The sequence below is a fragment of the Myxocyprinus asiaticus genome, chromosome 23 (genome assembly GCF_019703515.2).
Source record: "Myxocyprinus asiaticus isolate MX2 ecotype Aquarium Trade chromosome 23, UBuf_Myxa_2, whole genome shotgun sequence".
Classification (NCBI taxonomy): domain Eukaryota; kingdom Metazoa; phylum Chordata; class Actinopteri; order Cypriniformes; family Catostomidae; genus Myxocyprinus; species Myxocyprinus asiaticus.
This window is the reverse complement of record NC_059366.1, coordinates 40,049,329-40,075,607: the sequence shown is the minus strand read 5'-3', so window position 1 is coordinate 40,075,607 and position 26,279 is coordinate 40,049,329. Positions and strand designations below refer to the sequence as shown.

The 26,279-nt window shown below is 37.1% G+C and overlaps 1 protein-coding gene across 3 annotated transcripts; it reads right to left on the bottom strand.

Annotated features, from left to right (window-relative positions):
* Nucleotides 1–10,897: 10,897 nt before the first annotated feature.
* Nucleotides 10,898–24,869, bottom strand: LOC127414418 (cdc42 effector protein 3-like). Of its 3 annotated transcripts, XM_051652434.1 has the most exons (3): nucleotides 24,664–24,869; nucleotides 24,196–24,556; nucleotides 10,898–13,058 (listed from the first exon to the last, which is right to left on the bottom strand). In XM_051652434.1, exon 3 carries the CDS (start codon nucleotides 12,853–12,855, stop codon nucleotides 11,923–11,925), a length of 933 nt encoding a protein of 310 aa, XP_051508394.1. In that variant the 5' UTR covers nucleotides 12,856–13,058; nucleotides 24,196–24,556; nucleotides 24,664–24,869; the 3' UTR covers nucleotides 10,898–11,922. The 3 variants fall into 3 exon arrangements, with proteins under 3 accessions (XP_051508394.1, XP_051508396.1, XP_051508397.1); XM_051652436.1 differs by lacking the exons at nucleotides 24,196–24,556; nucleotides 24,664–24,869 and adding an exon at nucleotides 23,354–24,158; XM_051652437.1 differs by lacking the exons at nucleotides 24,196–24,556; nucleotides 24,664–24,869 and adding an exon at nucleotides 15,721–15,800.
* Nucleotides 24,870–26,279: the final 1,410 nt, after the last annotated feature.

Sequence of the window (26,279 nt, the reverse complement as noted above, 5' to 3'; positions counted from 1 at the left end):
TTGATGGAATTTTGTTATGAAATTGAAATGTGTAAATAGAGCACAGTCATACAGAGAATGTGCATGAACTTGTATACTTATCTGTTAAGCATTATTTATTGTTTGTTAATGACTTAAGGAAGTGTTACAGAAAAATGCAACTATCTTGTCCAGTTCAGATGTATTTTTCAGGTTTATTCATTTATAATTGTTTTAGATAACACAAGAAATATATTGTACATAATGTACTTAATAATGTCTTCTCTCTTAAATACCTAGCATTAAATGCTTTGTTTCTTAAACTTTTAAAGTGCAGACTACACACTTTTAACAGAATAAGATTCTCTATGGCTCTTACCTTGAACTCTCACCTGAGATTATTTGAATGTGGACAACACTCATGTGATTGCCATGGAGACATGAATGCAGAGTCAGAGGAAGCATCACTTAACTGAAGGCAGGAAATTGGCCAGTTGGTCACAGCTGATTCAGAATATACCACTTTATTGATCCGCATGTATCTGTAGAGAGCCCACAGATTGGAAATAATTACAGGGAACCACTTAACAAGTGATAAACAAGGACAAACTGACTCTGGAGGGAGTTCAAAGGCACTAAACTCTAGGAGCACTTTTTATCATCACTTGAAATAAACATTAAGCAGTTTGTTTCTCCTTCTAGTATCTGTGAATGGTAATCGCAGATTTACTCTCTGCAACAGCAATTCAATTTGTGTTTCTGAGCTTTAGTTGGCTGATTGTATATTAAAGATTTGTTACAATCAACATTGGATGTTGGAGAGTTCATCTCCTGCATAATCTTGAATAAACCACTTTCTGAAATCAGTCTAATGATCAGATATTCCCCCATTTTTACTGTAATAAAAAGCCTAATTATGAGAAGAGGTATAAAGGTAGTAGTTCATGTTGTTAGTTGGTGCCACACGGTGGCGCTGGGGTCCAAAAGAATAAATCAGACTGTCCAATTATGAGACAGACCTCTTAGATTTTATTATTCAGTAGAATTTGGTCTTTGATTCGTTTGTGTTATTTAGCAGAAACATATGATTTAATACACAAGCTGAAACATCACAAGTAATATAGTTAATATAATAATGTTAAAAACAAATCATTACAATAAAATACCAACAAGAAATGACCCCAGGAACTTCTATTACATCCAAAATTCACTTTTTTAAGTATGATTTAAATATACTGAATTCAATATATTTTGTATATATTCATCAGTTTGCAAACACATTTGTAGAATAACTAGCAAACTCTAAAAATACAACGATATACAGTGGTCCCAAAAGTATTTGAACATCTAAGGCACACTTAAAAACGTATGATTGTCATTGCATTTGATAACAAAATCTCAAAGCAAGTGGCATATATTTTAAAGAAAGAAAAGCACTTTCCAAACAAAATATTTCTCCAAAAGACGTTTATTAGGTTTTATATGATAAGACCATATACATAATGTTCAAAACGAAGACAAAAAGTATTTGGACATGTTTGGTTGCCAAACATTAGTTGAACAGCTAGTTTAATGTGATAAACTACACCTGTGGTTACTCTGCTAAGACACCTGTGTGAACTTGAGGAGAACTGACCTCAGTCAGTTAAAAGTAAGAGCAAAAATGGCTCAGAAAAGTGCAGTTATTATTATTTTTTATATGTAATCCAATTTGTGATCTAAGATAATTTTTTTTTATCTGATCAAATTCATACATTCATGTGTGACTTCAGTGTCCAAATACTTTTGGGGTCACTCTATTTGGGATCAGTTGAAGGAGTTCTTTTGTATTGTAAATCTTAATGAGTTTTGAGAGTTATGAAGATTTGTTTTGTCTGTTCTTCCTGGCAAGAAGTTTAAACTCCTTTAATAGGATTTATGTAATTTAGCAAAGAAGTACTAAAACAAGATTCTGGATCTTAAAGGGATCATGTAGCATGCAAGGTGTAATCTCTCTGTGTGTTTCTTTTTTTCGAACATAGTTTCCAGTATTACAATATGCGTCAAAACTTGTTCAGTTCTCATACTAAGAAAATAAAATAAAATGTTGTCTTATTTTAATGCAGCATAACAGACCCGAACCTGAATGAATGTGAAATGCCTTCCAGGGGAAACACAAAATCAGTGTGACCTGTGTCATTTTGTCTTTCTCTCTTTCCATGTAGCAATCACTTTCTAAAACAACTGCAATTATTTTCTTTTTTTTGGTCTAGTGTTCTCTCACCATTAATTAAAATTCTTGGTTTCTTTGTCCCTGATCTAGGATAAGGCTCCTTTGATTTGATTTTCGCCCAAAACACTAAATACCTTCAAAAACTATCACAGCCCTTCCCTAAACACCTGTTTGTCACTATGCACTGCAAATATGTCAAGATCATTGCGTGTAATGTCTAAAGTTTGGTTTTGAAGTCATTTGATCTAATATTTAATCATTTTTAAAATGTTGCAGATTTATGTAGCAAATACATATCCTGGAAATTATCACATTTATTTTGAGACAAAATACTTATTTGTCAATTTCAGTTTTGTTCAAGGTGATTTTATATATATATATATATATATATAAAATCAATAACTGTTCAATAAGTGAAAGGATAGTATTTGGGGTAAAAGCCCCCCTGTTGCAGGGGCTAAAGGCCCCTATTAAACACTGTTTTTCTTGAGTGGGGCAAATAGATTTGTTATGAAAAATTTTGTGGGCTCACATTGACTGATCTGATCACAATGAAGATTCATTTGTTTGTAAAATACTTGAGATGTTATGAAATTTTAAATGCGATTGAAATGAGCAAGAAATTATGCACGCTCTTCTGAAGTGGGTATTTTGATTAAGTATTATCTTAATTTGTAACTCAAAAAAGCATCTTGCTACACTTTATCAATATAACCCCCCTGGGGGCCTTTTACCCTGAGTGAGGGAGCCTTTTCCCCCTGGAGTGAGGTAAAGGCCACCTCGCCACTTTTTTCTTTTAAATATTGTATTCCAAATAACCTTGTATTGTTAATTCTTTTGACAAAAATTATGTTGCTCTATCAATATTCTATAAAAGGAAATGTATTTCTTGAATCTTGATACACTTTGTGAGCAGAAAAAAGCTCATTTTCCTGAAGGTGTGCCTTTTGCCCCGATGTACCCTACATTACACTCTGCGGTAGCTGACAGGTCTGAATAAGTGGACATGTGATATGTAATCCTGGACAGCCACTTATGTCTAATGAATTGCTAGCACGCAATGAGGTCACTAACTAACAGGGTAAATTAGCAGGTTGCATGCAAAACTTTTGAGTTTGAGCCAAACTGTCAAATATATTTTTATTCACTCACTTGCTTTTCACAAGCACTTATTTCACCCCTGGAAGACACAGAATCAGATAATCTCATTAGTCTAAACAAAACATTTCAGAGAATGTCAAAATTAGTCAGAGGCTTAAAGCTACAATACGTGCCAAGCAGGGTTTCATTGGATAAACCACAGCACAAAAGCTGACTTAAAATGCATGTTTAAAGTCACCTGTGACCGTTTGCAAATCCAAACCGGAGGTTCAAATGTTGTTTATGTTGACTTGATATAATGTATTTTATATTGCCATGTGTGTACGATACATTTATTCTTTGTCCAAAGACTTTTAAGGGCCACTTTGCTGATAACAGCATTTGTAATGAAATACACATATACAGTATATTAATTGTTAAATTTTTTATTAAACTTCTGAAAAGCTGACTATGTGTACAGAAAAGTTGCCTTACCTTATTTAACAAACACAACAAAATGTCAGGATCCAGCAATGGTTTCTGTCATTTAACTGGTAAAGCATGGTGCTAACAACACTACAGTCATGGGTTCATTGCCAAAGGAATGTGCATACTCATGAAATGCATACACTCTTAAGTTATATAAATGGATAAAAGTGTTTGCAAAATGTGTAAATGTCAGATTTTTAAAATGACAACAACACTGTCATTCTTTACTAGATGTAGTGTATGTCAGTGATCATTACATGGTTTTCTGGGTTAAATGGGATTTCAGGGCTTCATTATGGAAGCGTGTTCTACAATTCTGAGTTTTGAATTATTGAAAGCCTTTAAAGTTAAATTGACTGTGCTAAATCTTCATACTGGTGTAATACTATATTGAACCCACAGATGGCCCGTGTGTTTCAATTTTAGGTTAGAAGCATCAACTGTCTTTTAAAACATCAATGATTGAACTTTTTTCTCAGAGATATTTTACATGTTGATTCATAATGAAAATTGCATGAAAGTACAAATTACACAAAATTTGCCATACCATACTAAATGCATGTGACAACCCCAAGAATAAAAGTAGAAATTCAGAATATTTCTAAGCTATGAGATCAATTTTCAGAAAACTTGTAGTAAAGTACTGTAAATTTAGATGCTTTTTATCTGTACTGAAAATGCTTAGTTCTCATCTGGAAATATCTAACTCTCATGCATTTCGTACAGTAAAGGTGTTAAGTCTTTATGCCACCAGAGATGTGTTACAAATAATAAAATCATTTTATTGAGAGTAAATGTCAATTTTCAAATTGACTTAATATTGAAGAAGTTGTTCATCTATTAAAGATTGTGTTTTAGTTACACACACACACACACACACACACACACACACACACACACACACACACACACACACAAAAAACTATATATATATATATATAAAGATTCATGAATTTCAATATCATAACAAATTCCATTAAATTGAATTGAGTAATCTTTAACATAATAAAATAAAATAAAAATACATGATTTATTTTAAGTTTTATTGATTTAATTTAGTTAAAAATTACACAATTTAATTTCTGTTGACATTTTGTTATAAAATTGAAATCTGTAAAGCCAAAAAAAAAAAAAAAAAAAAAGCTAAAACATTTTTTTTTTTTATTGTAAAGTGGACACATGGATTTTCCCCCTGCATGAACAATTATTTTAGCTTTTTGAGTCAAATATGATTATATCACAATATATTTATTTCACATGATATTGTCTGTCTTCTTTGATGGATTAATATATTAACACTTGACTATTAGGTTGTATTTGTTAACATTAGTTATTTAATTATATTAGTTAACATGAACTAACTATGAACAATACTTTTACAGCATTAATTCATCTTTTTATTTTTTTTATTTTATTATTTATCCCCTTTTTCTCCCAATTTGGAATGCCCAATTCCCACTACTTAGTAGGTCCTCTTTGTAGCGCGGTTACTCATCTCAATCTGGGTGGCAGAGGACAAGTCTCAGTTGCCTCTGCTTCTGAGACAGTCAATCTGCGCATCTTATCACGTGGCTCATGCACGACACCGCAGATACTCCCAGCATGTGGAGGCTCATGCTACTCTCCGCGATCCACGCACAATTTACCACACGCCCCATTGAGAGCGAGAACCACTAATCGCGATCACGAGGAGATTACCCCATGTGACTCTACCCTCCCTAGCAACTGGGCCAATTTGGTTGCTTAGGAGACCTGGCTGGAGTCACTCAGCATGCCCTGGATTTGAACTCACGACTCCAGGGGTGGTAGTCAGCGTCAATACTCGCTGAGCTACCCAGGCCCTCAGCATTAATTTATCTTTATTAACATATACTAATACATTTTTAAAACGAGAAGTTATATCCGTTAACAGATATTAATGCATTATGAACTAACAATTAACATTTGCATTTTCATAAATTATCATTAACCAAGATTAATAAATGCTAAAAAAAAAAAATTGTTCATTGGTAGTTCATGATACCTAATGAATATACAGTAGTGTTATCATTAATACTTCACACTCCTTGTGTTTTTAAATGAATGGTGTGTACTGAAGCTCTGTGTTGAGGTAGGAATTCTGCCATATATGGGTCTGTTTTGCTGTATAGTTCATGGCCTCTGCCACAGGTTTGTGAAAGTGACCGAACGTGTGAAAGCTCCTTTAAACAAAACATAAAGATATGCACCGGCAGAAGTTCCACAGAAACCTGCTGGAAACCCATGGACGTGAACAAATGTTTTGTTTGAACAAACTCCTAACTCTAAGAATTAAAATTTGGCATGTAAATTGCCCTAAACCACTTGTGCTGTCAGGCTCAAAATGTTTTGCCTGATGGATGATAAAACAATTGAAAAAATCTCATCGATTTATCCAGGGACCAGAATATCAGAATTACTTGGAGGGTGGGCTCTTTTGACTTGGGCCAGGAAGCGACCACCTAGCAGCCACAAGGGAACATGCTAAAAACACTCACAACAGAAGACCTTAGTAACCGCATAACAATGCCTTGACAACCACTCAAAACACCCCTAGCATTGTGAGTTTTGCACAGGCAAGCACCGCTCACATTTTTTTCCGAAATTGAAAGAATCTAGTTTATAGTGCAATCTGTCTGTACATATAGAGCAGAAGACATTTCTGCATAGTTTGAAGAGTCTTGGTGGGGGATTCAGGCAGGCTTGTTGACTATTTGTCATCTGGACTATTTCACGCTCTCTGTGATGTGGCTCTCCTTTAGTCTCCAGCTCTGTGACCTTTGACCTCAAAACTTCTGCCATGTGCTGGAGACACAGATCTCATGTCGAAGGCAATGGCCAGTAAACACCTATAAACGTGGTGGCTGAACAGTGTGCTCGTTTCATCTTTCCAACATATTAAGCTTTTCTCACTATCTTTTTTTTCTACTTATTTGGAATATTTGATTCAGGTGCTTACCTTCTGTAAGCCACATTGGTTCAGTCTGAAAATGTTTTTATTTATTTTTTTGTGCAAGATTTGAGCTTAAGAAGCACAGTTTATAATACTTCTGCTGTCACATTTTATTGCTGATTTGACAAATCATTAAAACATAATATAGACAAACAATTTAGAAGATTTCAGTCTTTTCCCATTCCAGTAGATATAGAAGTTGTACTTGTATGACCTGAAACGGAAAGCTGCCCAGGGACATCGTCAGTATAGCCACCTGGTGAACTGACTTGCCTTAAAAGGGACTTTGTATGTAGTTATTTAGCTGAAGTATGTGACACTCTGAAGAATATTTAATTTCAACTCTTTCTCCATCATAGCAACACGTAGCCAGCGTGCCCTTCCTGTAACTGCAACTCTATCCAGACATCAACTAACTAGCACCATTCCATATCTTTCCACTTTTCGAGAATGCATCTCATTAAGTGCTTTGGAAAGGAAATTGCATTCATTCTTTCAAATACGGTCATGTCTCAAAACACTTTCCTCCATTGCTCCTTCAGGAGCCAACAGGCGGATCAGTCTTGAAGTTCCCCAGGAGTTGTGAAATGCTGTATCAGAGGTTTCCCCTGAACTCGGCATGTAACACCCTCTTGTGAGATACACTGGCGTCTTTATAGCAAACACTAAACCAGGTGGAAAAATCATTCTGCTTGAATTATGCTTTCGTTGGCACCACAGATTATTTATCAAAAGTCTGATGGTCAGCTTATTCCAGGAATTGGAGGTTCGCTGCCTTGGTGCTTTATGCAGTGAAGTTTTGGGCAAGTTGAAGAGTTATCATATTAAGCTGGGATGGGGGAGTGTTTTTTTAATGTGGAAAATATACACCTTTAAAATGATTTCTAAGTAAATTTAAATAATAAAAAAATAGAAAAATAATTAAAATACTAGAAAATAACCTCACCTTATGAATGTAAATGTTTAGAAATGCCATGAAACTTTAAGTTTCATATGTTGTCATATATATTGTATATATCCATATTTGAGTGTACATAAACTACTGGCCCCGCCCCCCATATTCCATTGTTCCGCCCCACTAGAAATGAATTGTTTGGCCGCTCATCATTTTTATTTTTTAATTTATAATTATTCTTTTAATTTATTATTTATTAATATTTTATTTAGTTTATTTTTACTTATTCTTTAGTACTTTCATGATCTGATAGCTATCCAATCACTAAAAAAATAAATAAAAATAAATCATAAAGTGACTAAGTATAAATACCCCAAACAGAACAGTGTTTTACCACAGAGCTATAGTGTTTACACTTTTCAGGAAGTCAATTTAGGGGGAGGAAATATTGTCTTTTTTATTTAAAATAAAAGACACTTGGCCGAAGGTAGGCCTACATTATTGTATGCATGTTATACTGGAGCTTTCCAATCAAGTTAAATGTACAGAATTTTAAAGTTCTACTCAGTTTGTGATTCATATAACAGACCACCTACAGCATATAAAAGCTGTTCTGGAGGATAAATATATCTTTCCATGGTGTTTTACTTTATCTACAGTAATATTTGCTTTGATTAAACTCTGGGTGTGTCTGACAAAAGAAAATAAGCCCTGTCTCATTGGTATGTTCCTTCATTAATTCAGTCTGAGTAAGACAGATACAGCAGACTGAGTGAACAGAGTGAGAGAATGGTAAGAAACTTTTAATATGTCGGTAATTCAAACTGTAAGATTCAATTTGAGCTCATATTTTTGTAGTTTCTGGATAAAAATAAAGAAATTGTGGATTTCATGGAAAACAACAGGCTCAGCTGTGCTACTGTCATGTAGTCCGGCAAATAAATGTGCCAAACCATATCATGTCTTTGTTCCCTCATGTTAGATCCAGTCGCATTACTAGATCTCTCTCTTTTAGAAGATATCCATTGTTCCACATGCCATATGGCTTCTCATGAAGCAAAATATACCAAGCTTTGAATCTAAACACTGTGGGTTGTCTTCATGTCATGTGAGTGTACATCAATTTAAACATATTTATATATGTACATTTCTATATATGTAATACAATTAATACCATGAATTTCTTTATGGGTAAAAATTTAGATTTAGAATCTTTTTTTACCCAATATTGTTTACATGGGCTTTACTTATAATGAATGGAATGTTATGTCATAGGACACAGAATATCCCTATGCTCCCACTGGGACATAGCGGTTTACAGTGATTCCAGTTAAGCAAGTTAACATTCTCTAAACTGAAAGATCCTGAGATCTATATTTGTAAAATTCCAAAAATATAGAAGAATTTGTTTTTTAAGCTAATAGTTTAACTATTTGTGTAAACAGGCAGCATGTCACACTGAACTATTTAAACAAATGTAGATTTGTACAAATGAATACACCAAGTGATACACCCTTTCTAAATTTAACCTTCATTAATAAACAACATGGTTGAGTGCTGTTAAATACAGTAATTAACCAAATTGGCACATCACAGACTCCAGCATAGTGTTTACCTCAGATAGAGAAGTGATGACACTAAGGTGGATGACTTCATCTGTTATGTTACAGTATTGCAAAAGACATGACCTTTACAGGACTTCTGGGAAATTTATAGCGGTGTCTTGCCCAGTCAGCGAGCAGGTTTCCCAAAAAACTAAATGTGCATTTCTCCCCCAGTGGAGGTCAAGCCACACACAGTGCTAAAAATAACTCATGTGCAAAATGTGCATTTGACCAGACCTTTACACAAAGAACCTGTCCAAATAACAAGCAAATAATGACTACTATGGACATGAGTATGACATTAAGTTTTTAAAACAGAAACACTGGTATACAGCTTGAAGACATAGTGTTGAGACATTGTGCTGTGTTTTGGGGAGTGTCCACAGGCTCTTGCACCCGAATATTTAATGATGTAGGCCCAGGCAAGGTATGGGGGCTTATGTGTAGTTGTTGTTTGTAACTAATAAGGGTTGTAGTTGTGTTTACAGTTCTGTTTTGTGTTAAATTATGGTGTTTTAATTTAAATCACCATCATGGAGATTAATGTTCCTTTTTTAAATAACTTTTAGATGAATAGTCAACCTGTGGTCAGTATGAAAGGGCAGAAACTTTACTTTTGCTGGTATCTGAATAAAGGGAAATATGCTTAATTTTCTGTTACAACTGTACTGGAGAATACTGATTTAGCCTAAGAAAATTGCATAAATCCCTATGTACACATATTTGAAATAAGTAGAATGAACAATACTGAATTGGATTTACTCAATATAATTCAGCTGTTTTAACTAAAAAATAAGAAGTATTTTCAACTTAGAATATACACTCACCGACCACTTTATTATGTACACCTGTACAGTGAGTGCTGAAATCTGCAGAACTTTCTCGGCAGGCTAATAAGACAACAGTGGAATATTCCAAACCTCATTAAGAACAAACTTTAGTCATCAAGAACAATGTTTGATTGCGTTGCAGCCGTCTGGCACTCTAACTGCAAACAAATCTGTCTCTTTTTGTACTGAGACACTGAAGCTGTGAGATCTCCTTGTACAGGACAAAGTTTGTCTTTGGGCTGTTAGTTTTTACGATCATGTAGAGCACGACTTTCTGCCTCAGTCTAATGCCTTTATTTATGGCCTGTCTTTGTTTTCTCATAGGAATGCTGGGAATGCTACAGGCTGCTCTCTCACTCTGTCCCAACAAGACACAAATGAATAATACTGGCATCTCATTTTAGACCCAATCTCACCCATGTCCACTCCCACTGCAGGACATCAGGCCACAATCTGAGGAATGTAAAATGCTTACAAGAGGGTCAGTTTCTCTTCACCTACGGTCACATCTGCCACAGTATCTGATGCTTATTCAGTCTTTTATCATGAAGAGGGATTTTAGAATGTAGCTATAAACTTACACACGCTGAACAACATATAGAACAGACCGGGGCTAGTTTTTGCTCCAGTGAATATTCCTCTGGTTAGTTTTACTTTTAAAGGTTACTTTCTGTATAGACACATAACTTAAGGTCTTATAAAGATCTGGAACATTTCCACCATTATTGCCCAGGAAAAAAAATACAGTTCACTGAATATTTTAAATAAAAAAACAATTTCACAAACAAACCAAAAAAAAAAAAAAAAAGAAAAAGTTCTAGAAAATAAAATAGAAAAAACAAATCAAAAAACAAAATAGAGTTACTTGTTCATGTATTTATTTCATATTTAGCTTCACAATGTAAAAACATATATGCTTTAAACATATAGGATTTGGTAGTGTGGTTATTGAAATAGTCAGTATAAATAAACTGGTGCATGAATGGTTTTGTGATGGGGACATGGCTTGTATATGTTTCCATTAATTTACACAGGCGTCTGGATGAGAAATGTTATCTCGCTATTGTATGATTTTGTGGACGTTGTGCATGAACAACGGTAAACAGAACAAACCTAATTTTATCTGCATTTAAAATAGCATTGGTGTCTACACATGCTTAAAGTGCTGTCATTTTGCAACTTAAAAGGTACAATGGCTGTGATGTCAACTGCTTTAATTTTGCACTCTGTCCCAAACAGCAAAGGTATGCAGAGACACTCTGGGGTAAATTCACTAAACAGTGCACTGTATCTCAGTGCAAAATCCTGCATCTTATTATACACCCCGAGTCCAACTTGACTAATGTACCTGTACCTGATTCTAAAAATGGTATTTGCCTACCGTAATTAACATTTCCCTGTTATTTTAATATATATTTTTTTAAACAGAGATGTTTCTGTACATTTTCTATTGATTTCATGGCAGTTATTCAACAAATGATCATCAAATGACAGAGAACATGTATTATAGTCCCAGTGAAGTTTGCTGAATTCTCCACAACCAAGCACTCAGGACCATTTAAACTTTTTGGGCGTGTTTGTGGCGTTACCTGGTTTGCATAATTTTTTTAGTGAATCGGGTGCTAAAACTATGCAGTCAGTGTGCAAATAACGCATCAGCGGCTGCAAATCCTTCTTTGTGAATTCTCCGCTCTGAAGCTAATGCTAACAAACTGAGAAAGGGACTTTTTTCTGAGAAAGGAAAGTCAGTTTAGCCTCTTCAGTTCATTTAAAAAAAGACCCAACATTGCCATGTCACATTGCAGATCTTCATTTGACTAGTAAGTCTCTCTGTGGGCACAAGCAAATTATATTCCCTTTTGCTTCTCAGTCAAAGTCATGGTCTACGGCACAGGCTTATTCATGATATTGAGTATGTCATCCAAAATGGAGGGGCCCAAGTCGAGTTCAAGCGAGCAAAGGGATCCTGTGATTTGTGTGAGCGACTCCTGTGAGTGGCTTTTGCTTTTGGAGATTTCAAAGTCTGAATCACATAAACGACCCTCTTCCACACCACTATCTCTGTCTGCCCAATCGCCCTTGACTTCAAACAACTCATGCGTATACTGGAAGACCGAGCCGCTGTTGTTTTGATTGTTACCATTGCTGAAATTCCCATTGGCATTGGCATCCTCGTTAATGAAGTTGGATAAGAACTTCTCAAGATGATTTTCACTGCTGTGGATCTTCTTTTTGGCAGGTGACTTCTCAGGTATCTCCAAATGTTTGACTGAGGGTTCGTCCTCCTCCGGAACGGGGCTGGGGTCACTTCTGAAGACACTGACTGACTGAAACAAGGTCTCCATCTGCAGGATCTCCAGATCTTCATTCACATCAAAACCAGCTGGAAGAGAAGATGGTTCATCTAGGTTGTCCAGAGGGTGCTGAGTCATGGGGAACACAGTGGTGGAGATTAGAGGTAGGGTTAGTGCTTGGCTTCCACCAATGCTTGGGAGGGAGATGGCATTTTTCAGGACTGGGGATGGAGTTTCGACATAAGAGGCATCGGAGGCGCTATTGGCCCTCGTAAACTCCCCATTTTTGTTGTATTGTGGCCGAATAAGACCACCTTTTCCAGGTAGAAGCTCAAATCTTCCTTGCAGGAATGACATGTCACCGAAGGCATCACATTCGCCACCCTTTCCAATGTGGATAGTGTGTCGAAAATCACCAAGAGGAGGGCTGATCATGTCAGGGGACAAGATGTCCCTCAAACGACATTTCTTTCCCTTCTTACTATTGGTGGATTTCAGGTAGATTGGTGTTTTGGCGGGCATCCCTGCTATGGAAAAGTTCAGCAGGTATGGATGGGAAAGGAACACTCTCTTAAACTTCAGAATTCCTCAGTTGGGTGATAAACTTTCTGAAGTCTCCCAAGGGAAGGGCAGGGGTTACATTCTCAGAGAGCAGCTGTTTTAAATATGTCCTTAATCCTTAGTGAAGATAATCCAGCTCAAATGTTTGGATTAATGTCCTTTACCTGCATAGAAGGAGAAATAATTTAGTTTTCTTTGTACTCAACATCAAAGATTTAGGACTTTATTGCATAAATAATTAAGGCTGTACAGTATTTCATTAATTTAAATGTTAAACTATATTTAAACACATATCTTGGGCATTAGAATGTAATCCTTACAAACACACATCAAAGAATATCTTTATCTAATCACACTCAGAAGTAGTTCTCACATGTGCATCTGGAAGAAAATTCAGTGGACACAATTTTGTTGGCACTGATGTAAGAACAGTTTGGAAATAGTAAGCTAACTTGTAAAAGGGATACAGTAATGACACAGCTGGATTTTGAAAAGCTTACAAGTGACAATGGGCAAAAAATCAATAGAAAGTAGAAAAGGAAAGTTCATCAAGACAGACTTTGAATGCTGGCATGACAGTTTGAAAGTTTAAGACCCTGTTTACACCTCATATTAAGATGTTTTTTGGTGATCTGATCACATGTGGTCAGGGCTAAATACAGGTCTAAATGGGGTCTACAACGTTTTGTGATTTGGATCACAAAAACCACATTCGAATGTGGTCAAAAACATATTTGACCACATCGCATTTAATGTGTGAACAGTGATCCAACCTGAATGCATCCCGGCAGCAGTGAAACTCCTCCCCTCACCTGTCAATCAACCGGCACACTAAAACAAGAGTTTAAACTTTGCCGGTTATGAGTGGTTTAAAAGGAAATAACCGTCCGATCAGAAAAATATGTACACAAGCATGAGAACTTCACGGATCTTCCTCAGTGTGTTTAATACCAACATGCAGGGCAGGGGCGGATCTAGAAATTTTTTCATGGGGTGGCAACACCAAAGCAAGTGCCCATGGTAAATGGTCTGCACTTATATAGCATCTTTTTTAACCTTAGCAGTTCTACAAAGCACTTTATGCTGTGTCTCATTCACCCATTCACACACACACACACACACACACACACCAATGACAGCAGAGATGCCATGCAAGGCACTAGCCTGCCACTGGGAGCAACTTGGGGTTCAGTGTCTTGCACAAGGACACTTCAGCATGTCAAGTCAAGTGAGCCAGGAATTGAACCACTAACCCTGAGTTTAGTGGCCAACCTGCTCTACCACATGAGCCACAGCCGCCCATACCTAGTTCTTATGGATTATGGTACCAATCTCTATTAAATCTCTGTTAAACACATTAAAAAATTCTAAATGTTCCTTAGCTTGACATATAGAACTGGCAGTCTGAACTAAAAGTCACATCATGCTGGCCAAATTGTTTTATTTTGTTAAGTGTACCCATGGATGGATAGTGCATGCAAATACCATGTTATTCTGCTTATAAAGTCCTGTAGACCTATCACCTTTGTAACAGGTGGAATAAGCCATTTGAAAGCAAACATTAACACAAAATTAGGCCTAATTAAATAAAAACTGTATGACAATTGTACTGTGGGGGGCAGTGCCGCAAAACTCATGAATATGAATTATGTTATGTACAGTAAAATATTCTTTTAAATTACCTGTTTTAATAAACAGTCATTCTGACCGATTCAAGCACTCAAATAAATATTTTACATCATATAATAATATCATCTCTACAACTGCCACTATCTTGTCTTGGGATTTTGTTATTCAGTAGATGAACACATTGTTAGCACTTTAATTAAGAACATGACTGACTGGTCTGGTGGTGACTTTTTGCCTCTAGTTTTTAGAGGTTCCAAGTTCTAATTCGTCCTAGGGGTTGCATAGACTAGTTTACTACAACTAACCTAGTCGATGCTGTCAGCCTGTAGTTGACTAGTTGTTCTCCACATGATTTATAAGAGGCGTCTCTAGGAAATACAGCAGGTGTGAAGCCCAGTGGCTCTGAACTGAAAAGGCACAGTGGCTCAAATTTAAGATGTGATGTTCTGCCTGACTCACATTAAAAGACCCACACACAGAATGCACTTCAGAACTGATGTTTGTTTACTGTGTCACTGTGCTCAACGACGCAACGTATCAACAACAATCTTACTTAAATTGGAGTACAAAGACATGATGGAATCCACCCCCTTGCATGCTGGATCCCGTTGCTGTCTGTAAGAATATGGTCAAGTGGCTGCAAGAGGAGAGGGAGCCGCCTGAAGTTACAGGTATTCCAGGCTAAACTAAATATGTTCAGTTCAGACTCTTATGTTAACTATTTGCTACCTTTCAGCTTGATGTATGCATACTTATTGTTGCACACTTTTAATAAAAAGGTGTTTACGAGGAGATAATGTAATGGTTGATGTTTTTTTTTTCCATCCAATCAATTCATATACAAAAAAAGCACTTATAATTTGTGGAACACATTTTGCTTTTCTATTCCACCGAAAAAGAGCACGAGTTGCGGAAAAACTGCTGACACTAAACAACACTAATAACAGCTGCAACAACACTCATCATAACATTCAAAATAACACATTCCAACGCTGGCTCGCCAGTCAAAACACACACAGATCAGATGAAATAGAAACTCCTACTCAAGAACTGGAGATGTTTCAACTGGATTATACACATACCTGACGAAAGCGATTTCAAAGAAATGTCTCATCTGTCTGCACCCATAATTGAAAGCGATGTATCTAATAATCATTCAGTGACGACTTAGAAACAACTGAGATATTAATCGTTTACCTCTTTTTTTCCATGTATCTGTCCATGTTGTCATTGTTGTGGTGTTCGTGGGTCAACCTGTGCTGTGAGTGCTCAAACACTGTACACACACTGCAGCAGCACAGCTGATTGGCCACTGATGTAATCTATCACATGATTGGGCACTGATGTAATCTATCATGCGATTGGCCGCTGCTGTGTTCACTCACTCAATAGGTCTGTGTTGTGGGCTTGGTTAAGGCAATGAATAAAGCGAAATTAATAAACCCCAATACAATGTACATTTATTTGGCAGATGGGGTGGCAGTGCTTTTTCTTAGGGTGGCATTTGCCACCCGATGCCCCTGATGCAGGGACATGTATGAGAAGCACGAACATCTGCAGCACAGGTTAATACAGGTAATCCACTAAAATAATTCTGCTCAAAATGTTGCTTTTGTGCTTAGATTAAATTTCAGTTGCATCTGGGAGAAACACCGTGCCATTTTTTTTGCACTTTCTTTGTCGTTTCTGAATTTGTTTTGCTTTAATGTCATGCAGTAACATGACATAGTAATTGATGTATGTCATCATGAAACAGAGTTCCTCCCCTCCAAATCCAATCACAAGTGGTCACAAAAATGTATTTAAGCGACCAGGCGTAAACAGCAATGTGTCTCACCTGACTACATGTGAATGGATTGGATCACCCCGATCATTAATACAAGGTGGAAAAGGGGTCTAAAAGTTTGAAGTTTAGTTTGAAATCTAAAGGTTGTACACACGTGTAGTTTGAGTAATAGGGCAGTTTGAAAAGGTTTGAAAGATAGTTTGCAGTTGCCTTGCTACTTGGTTGCGGAGGTGTTTTGAGTGTTTGCTAGGTTGCTGCTAAGGTGGTCTGAGTGGTTGCTAAGTAGTTGCTAGGGCAATAATAAATGGTTGCTAAGGTAATCCAAGTGGTGTCTAAGCAGCTGATAGGCTTATGGATGGGTAGATGGATGGATGGATGGATGGATATAATGATAGACTGATAGACAGACAAACAGACAGAAGAAAAAAGAAAGAAAGAAAGAAAGAAAGAACAAAGCCTACTTAATCAGATCAGGCTGAAGGTGCCAAGTTCACATGACAAGTCAGAAAATTCTCTTTCTAGGGATTTTGAAAAAAACAAAAGTACATTGGTTTGCAATGCTAACATAGAAAGAACATGTTGTTGAGATTTATTCCAAAATGACAGTAACTTTACATTATTTCAGTTGCTTTAATAAACACTGCATGAGTCAAGAAGCTTTACGGATAAAGGAAGGACTTCTAGAGATAAAGATGAGTAACAAAGAGCAGAGTTTAGAGAGGCTTAGAGAGAAGAGGGCAGGGAAAGACAGATAGTTAAAGTGAGAGAGAGAGAGAGAGACAGAGGAAGGAGGGCAACAACAGAGAGAGGGAGAGTTCTTGCCCATTTATGGACATGTTTCCTTTAGAGAGATCTTTAAACACTGACCCTCGCTGACAGACTGCAAACAGTCACTAAAGCACAGGCTGGCCGACAGCTAGCCAAATATGTACGACTGTAAAAACATCCACATTCCCCCAGCAGCAGAGTCCAACATCCTCTCACTCCTTTAAGACCAGCCATTTTCATTTCAACAGAGAACCTTTCTTTTTGTAGTTGTATTGTTTGCATAAGGTATTCTTTTAAAAATGCTATTAACAAGTTTTATTTGAGAATGCCAAACATAAAATGTCCCTATTATGTGACAGATATCACTGAAATAGGTATCCTGAGATTGCGTTCCTGTCTCTGTGATGGTCGTGGGCTTTGTAAACAGCAAAAAAATTGTCAGGGGAGATGCCCACCCTTCTTAGCCTATCAGAAGCACTCTCTGTCTGTCAATCAATTTGAGTGTTTGGGTTTGCTGGCATGTACAGTAATTGGAGGGTGGGGTTTAGGAGAGTGGGCTTGTTTTTGAAGGGATGGTAAAATCAGTTGCAAGCTGTTTAAATGACAAATTTCACTTACATCAATATTTTTTTGGACATGTAGGCTACTATGGTAGTACCACAGAATTCTTGGAATTTCATGTAAATACAATGGTACGTGAATATGGTAATCATTTAGTACCATGGTATAAAACAAAGAAACATGGCATTACCATTTGATACCATCACTGTACCATTCTGCTTTAGAAATGACATTCTGAAACAAATGTAAAAATTCAACAATTATTCACAAAAAAAGACAAAAAAAACAAAACAATAATGATAAAGCACTAATCTGAATACTGGGAGGAACGCAGGCCTGATGATTATGGCTCTGGTCTGAACAACGTCACAGCACTATGATCAGTCAGTTAGAGACAGTCAAGGAGGACACTGTTTACAAAACACTCAAAATTCCATTTCCTCTGAGTACATGTTTCCCCTGTGGTAAAATCCTAACAAATCACACAGCTGATAAACAACAGAACTAAGATAAAAGGAGGCTGCAGTACACTTGAAAACAGTTCCCAGACAATGATGCACTGTAGTCTATGTTTTCCCCTGACTAAATTAATGACATTATTCTGGTCTTACATTCTGCGTACGTACTGTATTTGGCTCCCTGCAGATCGGGCACAAAATTATCCCCTAAAGTGAGCTAAATCGAACAGCCTACACTTGCTTTAGAAACTTATAAAAAACTTTTTAAAATATTCTACAAATTAGTGCTGTCAGCGTTATCGCATTAACGCATGCGATTAATTTAAAACACTTAACACGTAAATTTTTCTTAATCACGATTAACACATTTACCATTAAAACAGCATGTTAACCAACACTTCTTGGGAGAGCGGAACCTTTGTAATGTGTCCGCCCGGAGTCATTACACTGATGGACACACCACAAACACACACAACAGCGTTTCCTTGAAATGCTGGAGATGGAAAAAGGAACTCATAATGCTATTTGATGTACAAAAAAGCCTAGATGGGACCTATGTAAGGTACGTTTTAATTACCACAGAAGCACGTCAAGTCTTAACTAAACGCAGAATGATAAATTTTTGTCTGCACGCGTGGAGCGGCGTTTAATGCTGGCATTGACACACAAATCATGAACGCAGCTTTACGGTTGCTGTAGGAAAGCGGATAGCCACAGTCATCTGGCTGAATAATATTGTGGAGAATGAGAATTTAAGAGATTTAATGCCCATTGCAATGAATATGCAAACTATGTGGGCACTCGTTCTTTCAATAAGTCAAACTCCCACTTAGACTTTGGGAAATGTTTAATGTTTCTTGAATTGGTGCTATTTTACAGCATTTCTATCTTGATACAGTGGAAGGCTTTGTTTGGAAAATGATAATTAAACCATCAAATTGTAATATATTGTTTTGCACTCTTTCCTAAAATGGAAATAAATGCATTTTGACAGGAAAAGCAGTATACCGTATATAGTGTCAAATTTCAGCATTTTAAATTCTGCGATTAATCGTGATTAACTACAAAAAATTTATGAGATTAATCGCGATTAAAAATGTTAATCCATTGACAGCACTACTAATAATGCAAAAATGGTCTTTTAGGACTAGGGTTAGTTTTTAGTAATTCCAACTGTATAAAAACAAGGAAACTCCAATGTCAGTCGGTCCGTGTACACGTAAATTATTTTTTTACGTTCAGAAATTGAAAACTAAAATATAAACTATGCAAAAACGAGAAACTGGCAGAAATAAAAACAACGGGAAAACAAAACGAACAAAAAAACAAGCCGTTTTCAGAGTTTTGCCTATTTCTTTTTAACTGAAAAACATTCAAAGCATAATTTGTTTTGTTTTCCAATTTTGAAACAAAGAGTGAATGAATACAACATATGCATGAGCAAACGTTTAGCACCAGCTCAGAGGCCGATGAGATCACCGGCTTTACAAGCATTTTTGGAAACTGATGCAGTTAAACACAAATAAACCTCACTGGAACAGTGAACTATTTATAAATGTGACAAACATCATCGGGATGGTTGAAGAATGTGTGTCTGCATGAGTGTGTCAATGATAGATTCAAATATGTGTGCAGGGAATGCAGCTGTGCTCACAGCTGAAGGGGATTGGATTATGTTGGAACTGTGAAGTATTTTTCACAGTGGACGCTTCTCTTCCTTTTCCTCCTCTTTTAATATTCACTCTCTAAAACTCTAAATCACTTTTTCTCTATGTAAAGTCATTACCATTAATCAATTCTATGTACTGTATTGTTTAAATAAACCCCTTTGTATTTTACCTTGACCATTGTCACAGATACACTGGCAGCCAAAAGTTTAGAATAATGTACAGATTTTGCCCTTATGGAAATAATTTGGTATTTTTATTCACCAAAGAGGCATTCAGCTGATCACAATGCATAGTCAGCATAGTCATTACAGTTTGAAACAATGTTCAGTACTTCTTAAACTACTTCAAAGAGTTCTCATCAAAAGAATCCTCCACGTGCAGCAATGACAGCTTTGCAGATCCTTGGCATTCTAGCTGTCATTTTGTCCAGATACTCAGGTGACATTTCACCTCACGCTTCCTGTAGCACTTACCATAGAAGTGAATGTCTTGTCAGGCACTTCTCACGCACCTTACAGTCTAGCTGATCCCACAAAAGCTCAATGGGGTTAAGATCCATAACACTCTTTTCCAATTATCTGTTGTCCAATGTCTGTTTCTTTGCCCACTCTAACCTTTTCTTTTTGTTTTTCTGTTTCAAAAGTGGCTTTTTCTTTGCAATTCTTCCCATAAGGCCTGCACCCCTGAGTCTTCTCTTTACTGTTGTACATGAAACTGGTGTTGAGCGGGTAGAATTCAATGAAGCTGTCAGCTGAGGACATGTGAGGCGTCTATTTCTCAAACTAGAGACTGATGTACTTATCCTCTTGTTTAGTTGTACATCTGGACTTCCACATCTCTTTCTGTCCTTGTTAGAGCCACTTGTCCTTTGTCTTTGAAGACTATAGTGTACACCTTTGTATGAAATCTTCAATTTTTTGGCAGTTTCAAGCATTGTATAGCCTTCATTCCTCAAAACAATGATCGACTGATGAGTTTCTAGAGAAAGCTGTTTCTTTTTTGCCATTTTTGACCTAATATTGACCTTAAGACATGCCGGTCTATTGCATACTGTGGTAACTCAAAAACAAACACAAAGGCAATGTTAAGCTTCACTTAACGAACCAAATAGCTTTCAACTTTGTTTGATATAATGGCATGTGATTTTCTAGTGACAAATTAGCAATTTAGCACGATTACTCAAGGATAAGGTGTTGGAGTGATGGCTGCTGGAAATGGGGCCGGTCTAGATTTGATAAAAAAGGATTTTTTTCAAATAGTGATGGTGCTGTTTTTTACATCAGTAATGTCCTGACTATACTTTGTAATCAGTTGAAAGCCATTTTGGTGAATTAAAGTACCAATTTCCTTCCGAAACAGCAAAATCTGTTCATTATTCCAAACTTTTGGCTGCCAGTGTACAAATAAAGCAACATGAAGGAATTTGTTTGCTTACATTGATGACAAAGCTCACACAATTCTAAAGGCACCTGTCAGAGCCAGATCAAAGCAAGCAGGTGTGTGAATACCAGTGCAGGGCTAAGTATATCCAAAGAGGAAGCATGACATGAGGCTCAATTTAGAATTATGGCTAAGCATAAGAGTAGGGTTGAGGTCAAGTTTAGGGGTTAAGGCTAGCTTTAGGATTGAGGAGGGGGGAGAGGGGTTTAAGGTTAGAGTTAACGGGATAGTTCACCTAAAAATGCAAACTCCATCATAATTGATAGAATGAGACAGAGTGAGACTGAATGAGACAAGAATAAGTCTACATGAGACTACATGAGACTGAATGAAATATGAGACTTAATGAAATAGAATGAGACAGTGAGACTGAATGAAATTGTGTGAGAATTAGAAAGAATGAGACTGATTCAGACAGTATGAGTTAGAATGAGGTAGAAGGAGAATGAATGAGACAAATGAGTTAGAATGAGACTGAATTGGAATAGAATGTGACAAAATGAGAAAGTGACACTGAATGTAAAAGAATGTGACAAAAATGAGGCACAATGAGACTATATGAGACAGACTCAGAGAGCATGAGATAGAATGTTGTAGAATGAAGCAGAATGAGACTGACTGAATGAAACAGACTGTGACAAATGAGACAGAATGAGATGGAGAGAGAATGGATGAGACAAGAATAAGACTAAATGAGACATTGAATGAAATGTAATGAGTCTGAATGGAATAGAATGTGACAGAATGAGCCAGAGTGAGACTGAAAGAAACTGTGAGCCAGCATGAGTTAAAATGAGGTAGAAGGAGAATGAATGAGACAGAATGAGACAGATTAGTTAGAATCAGGCAAAATGAGACAGAATGACAGAGAATATGACAAAATGAGACAGAATGGGACTGAATGAGACTGAAAGAGACTGAATGAGACAGAATGACAAAGAATATGACTGAATGAAATAGAAGGTTTATTATAGTGAGGTTTGATGACGGATCTAATTGCATGCTTTTTTAGTACTGCTGGCACTTAGTAAATAGTTCACGTGAGGAGTATTTGGGTCAGATTATTATTAGAGCAAGCGTGATTGGTAATCTAAACATGGCCCCAGGCAGTGCCCACTGTACACAGAGATGTGTTTAGAAGACAGAGCCCTCTTCAGCCCTGCAACTGCACCACTTTGATTCTCCCCATGACCTATTTTAACCATATTCTTTTTTTGGATGAAAACCTGACCAACCGTCTCCCCTGGCTGGTCCAGTTTAAGCAGTTGTCGTTGGTGATGCTGTATTTAAATCTGCATCATCTGGAAATCACAGCATGATGTTTTTGGCTGTTCTTTTTTACAGGTGCATTCTTAAACCCCATGCATGGGAAAGGAAAATCACAAATGAGATCTCTTTAAGTTTCAGTTGTTTCTCTTAGACAGCAATGGGATTAAATAGAGAGCAATAGTCTACAGCTTCTCAGATGTTTCTTCTGAGAAAAACACTGCAGTAATCTCACAAGTGTCTCCTCTAGTGCTTCAGAAGCGATCTTAGCAATGTGTCAAACTGTGCTCAAATTTGCCAACATAACAAAGTGTGCAATCACAAGTAAGGTTTCAGTAAGAACTTGGGACAGTATGGAAAATGCTCGTTTGATGTTTCACAAGGTAAAACATCAAATTATGTGTTGTTTTGGTGCTTGCAATAAAGCATAGGGTGAACAGAATTGACAAATCACCCCTTTTTGTTTTTATTAGCATTTTCCTGTCTCAGCTTTTTTGGAATTGGGGTTGTATATTCTAACTGTATGTCAACAATTATCTCAACAATGTCTTTGTTTTTTTATACCTTAATAAAACATGCAGTAACTGAGAACTCCATTATGTCTCCTGAGCCATGAAAAGGCAACTTCTATGCTATCTTAAGTGAAGAGTACCCCTTCATACATTCAAATGTCTCCAACCATAAACGTACAAAAGACCCTCTCTTTTGGACAATGTTTTAAATGAGTGTAATCACACTTCTTTCAGTTTGAGGTTTCCAGACTGTTACATAAAGGAACCCTTAATTACACTCAGGGATTGTGTTTGCTGCTGTTTTAGAGTGGAGCAAGGTCTTTTTTATTCAACTAAATGTTTTACTAGTTGTACACCCATGCCGCCCACCTCCGAGGCTTCTGACCTCAAGCTGCAGTTGTCTTTGGCTGGCTCCTAGCAGAAGCGGAATGAAAAATTAGTGTCGCTGGCTGTTTGCGAGTTGACTTTCCAAGTTCTGCTGGAGGGCGGAATGTATCTGAAGACTTTGAAAAGAAGCCCTCTTCGATTCCAGCGCCTGGGTGAATATGTGGTAGAAGAACAGAAAACAGCAGAGGAGAACGGCCAGGTGTCGGGTTGCTTTGACCCTTTTTGAAGGCTGCCCGAACCTTGTTGTGAGGGAATTTTTTTTACATATTCACCACCACAAATTCTCACGTCAATAGCCATGTGCACAAGTGGAAATTCAGTTTCAAAATCCTACATAGCAGGCAACTATGTTACAAAAACAGCATATTTCATAAATACACAATGCAAGAAACCTTATTTAAAGGGATGGTTCACCAAAAAAAATCATTATGAATTTTAGCCTTAGTCAACATTCACTTTCATTATTTGGATAAAAAGATACAATGAGTGCGAATGTTAATTTGAGCCTGTCATTCTGCCACCTTTTGTTTTCTAAGGAAGGAAGAAATTCATACAGATTTGGAAAAACATAAGTAAATGATGACAGTATTTAAATGTTCAATGAAATATCGCTTTAATAAGCGAGTCTCCCTTGGTCAATCAGCCCTATTAGAAATATTGCTGGTGAACAACATAGCTATGCTGGTCCTCCATCTACTGTAAACCAGCCCCGAAAGTCTAAGCTGGTATATTCAGCGTGGAATTTACTCCATTTGAACATCATTTAAAAAATAATTTGTTGTCCTGCACATACACCTGCAAAAATCTACTGTATCTGTTTTTACCTGTTTGTGTTTTTTGAAAATTAATGTCCCTGTTTTCTCACACTGTGGTTGCCGTCCCAGAGGTGCCTTGACCCAAACTGTAGTTGGCTTCTGGGTGGTGCGGTATGTTGCCGTTTTCAGATTCTTTCTCACACTCTCTCTCTCTTTCTGCCCTTGAGGGTTTACTTCTCACAGGCAGGACGTCTGCCGGACAGCTGTTTCAGAATTCCTTCTCTGAAGCAGTGCGGCTTGTCTCCTCTTTGCTTTGCTCCTCCTTTCTCCGCCTGCAGCACCTGTCCCTGCCTGTCTGCTAGTCTGCCTCCACTGAAATCCAATTCTGCCGTCCTCTGCAGTCTTGATCCACTGGAGCTGGCAGTATTTCCTGGAGAGACAGACAGTGCTCAGTCATGGGAAGAGGAGAAGGAAGACTCATGTGGAGACTATTGCTATTTTATGTTCCCAGCTGCTCAAGTGAAAGTCCTTCCTTACCAAAACAGAGTGGAAGAAATGCAGCGTCTCTCTTTCTTCTCTACGGTCTCTTCCCATCTCTTTCTCACTCACTCTCTCTCTCTCTCTCTCTCTCTCTCTCTCTCTCTCTCTTTCTTTCTATCTCTATTCTTCTATGCATCACTTACAACACGTTCTAACCAGTCGAAAATCTCTTCCATGTAAATTTGAGGTTTTACTTTGACCAGCTGCAATGCAAGAATCAACAAATGACAGTACATCTTTTCATACACTTGGATTTTAATTCTGTTGCGTTGTGCTGGGTTGCCCCGCCCAAAGTAAAATCTCATTGGTCGAAAATCCTACTCTATATCGGTGTCTATAGAGCGCAACTGTCTGGTTCCGGAAGTAAAAATTCCATTTATTTGCTGGTTGATTTGACTCATGGCTTAGAACTCTTTTACGAAATCCCTATGGAAATAATTAATGGTAAATATACTTCCTGAACCAAGACGGCTGAAAAATTCGGCATCAAATCAATTTTTATTGGCCAGTATTGTTTCCTGTTGTGCAGCATTTTCGTGTGTTCAATGTGAACAGACAAATTACTTGTCGTGTCGCACCTTGTTAGAACATGGTGTTAGGGTCCATTCAGTCAGGATTTTTTTTTATTTGTGTGTGTGTTTAAAAACAGTTTGATGGAGCTGAACTACTTTTGACATAGGATAAAAAAAAAACAATGCTTGTGATGTGAGACTCACAAAACGAAGATTAAAGTGTCGCAATTGTCAAAGATGCCCAACTGCTGTGTGTGTACATCAAAAATTTTAAAAATGGCACAGATGGAGCACAAGAATGTGTCCTGTGTGAACAGCCCCTTATTCTGCCTTTTATTTGTGCTGACTTAAGCATATATGCCTCATCTGTATGCTCAGCATATACAGTATCAGACACCATGAATATATCTGATAGATGCATTGCCTAAACCTTGCCGGAACCATTGCAGGAAATTTCCTGCAGTTGTTCCTCCTCAGTGACTTATCAGGACAGATATTTATTGCTTATTAAAAAGTAAAAACAAAACGTAATTAAATCAAATGAGGTAGAAGCTTCCATTTGTGAAAGATCCATTCTGTTTACCTTCTGTTTTAATATAATGTGAATCTCTGTGGTGCTGAAGAGCTTCCCACCGCTTTACTCTACACCTAAAATAGGGTTTCATGTCAACATACAGCATGGTGATCTGCAGTGAGCTCATGTATGAAGGGGATGAGGCGGGGGTGCAGGGAGTGTTTATACCCCAGAGATCGAGAAAGAGAGAAACATTAGCTCTGTTACAAAACCTAGTGAGCTGCCTACCTAGACAGCATTTTAAGACATCACAGGCTAATATTTGTGTGTGCTATATGTATTTGTATGTTTTTTGAGTTGAGTATTGCCATGTTAGCATAGTAGCGTGTTAATGCCAAACTCTATTGAAATCAATTGTGAGTCAAGGCTCCTCTGCGCTTCACACGAGGACTGCAGAAACTTGATTCAGTGTCATATTCAGCTACTCTGTAACAGATATAACCCTTTATTGACCATCTACAGAAAGCCTGACCCGGCTTTCCACGTCCAGTGCTTTTTAATGTCTGGTTAATATTGAACCATCATTC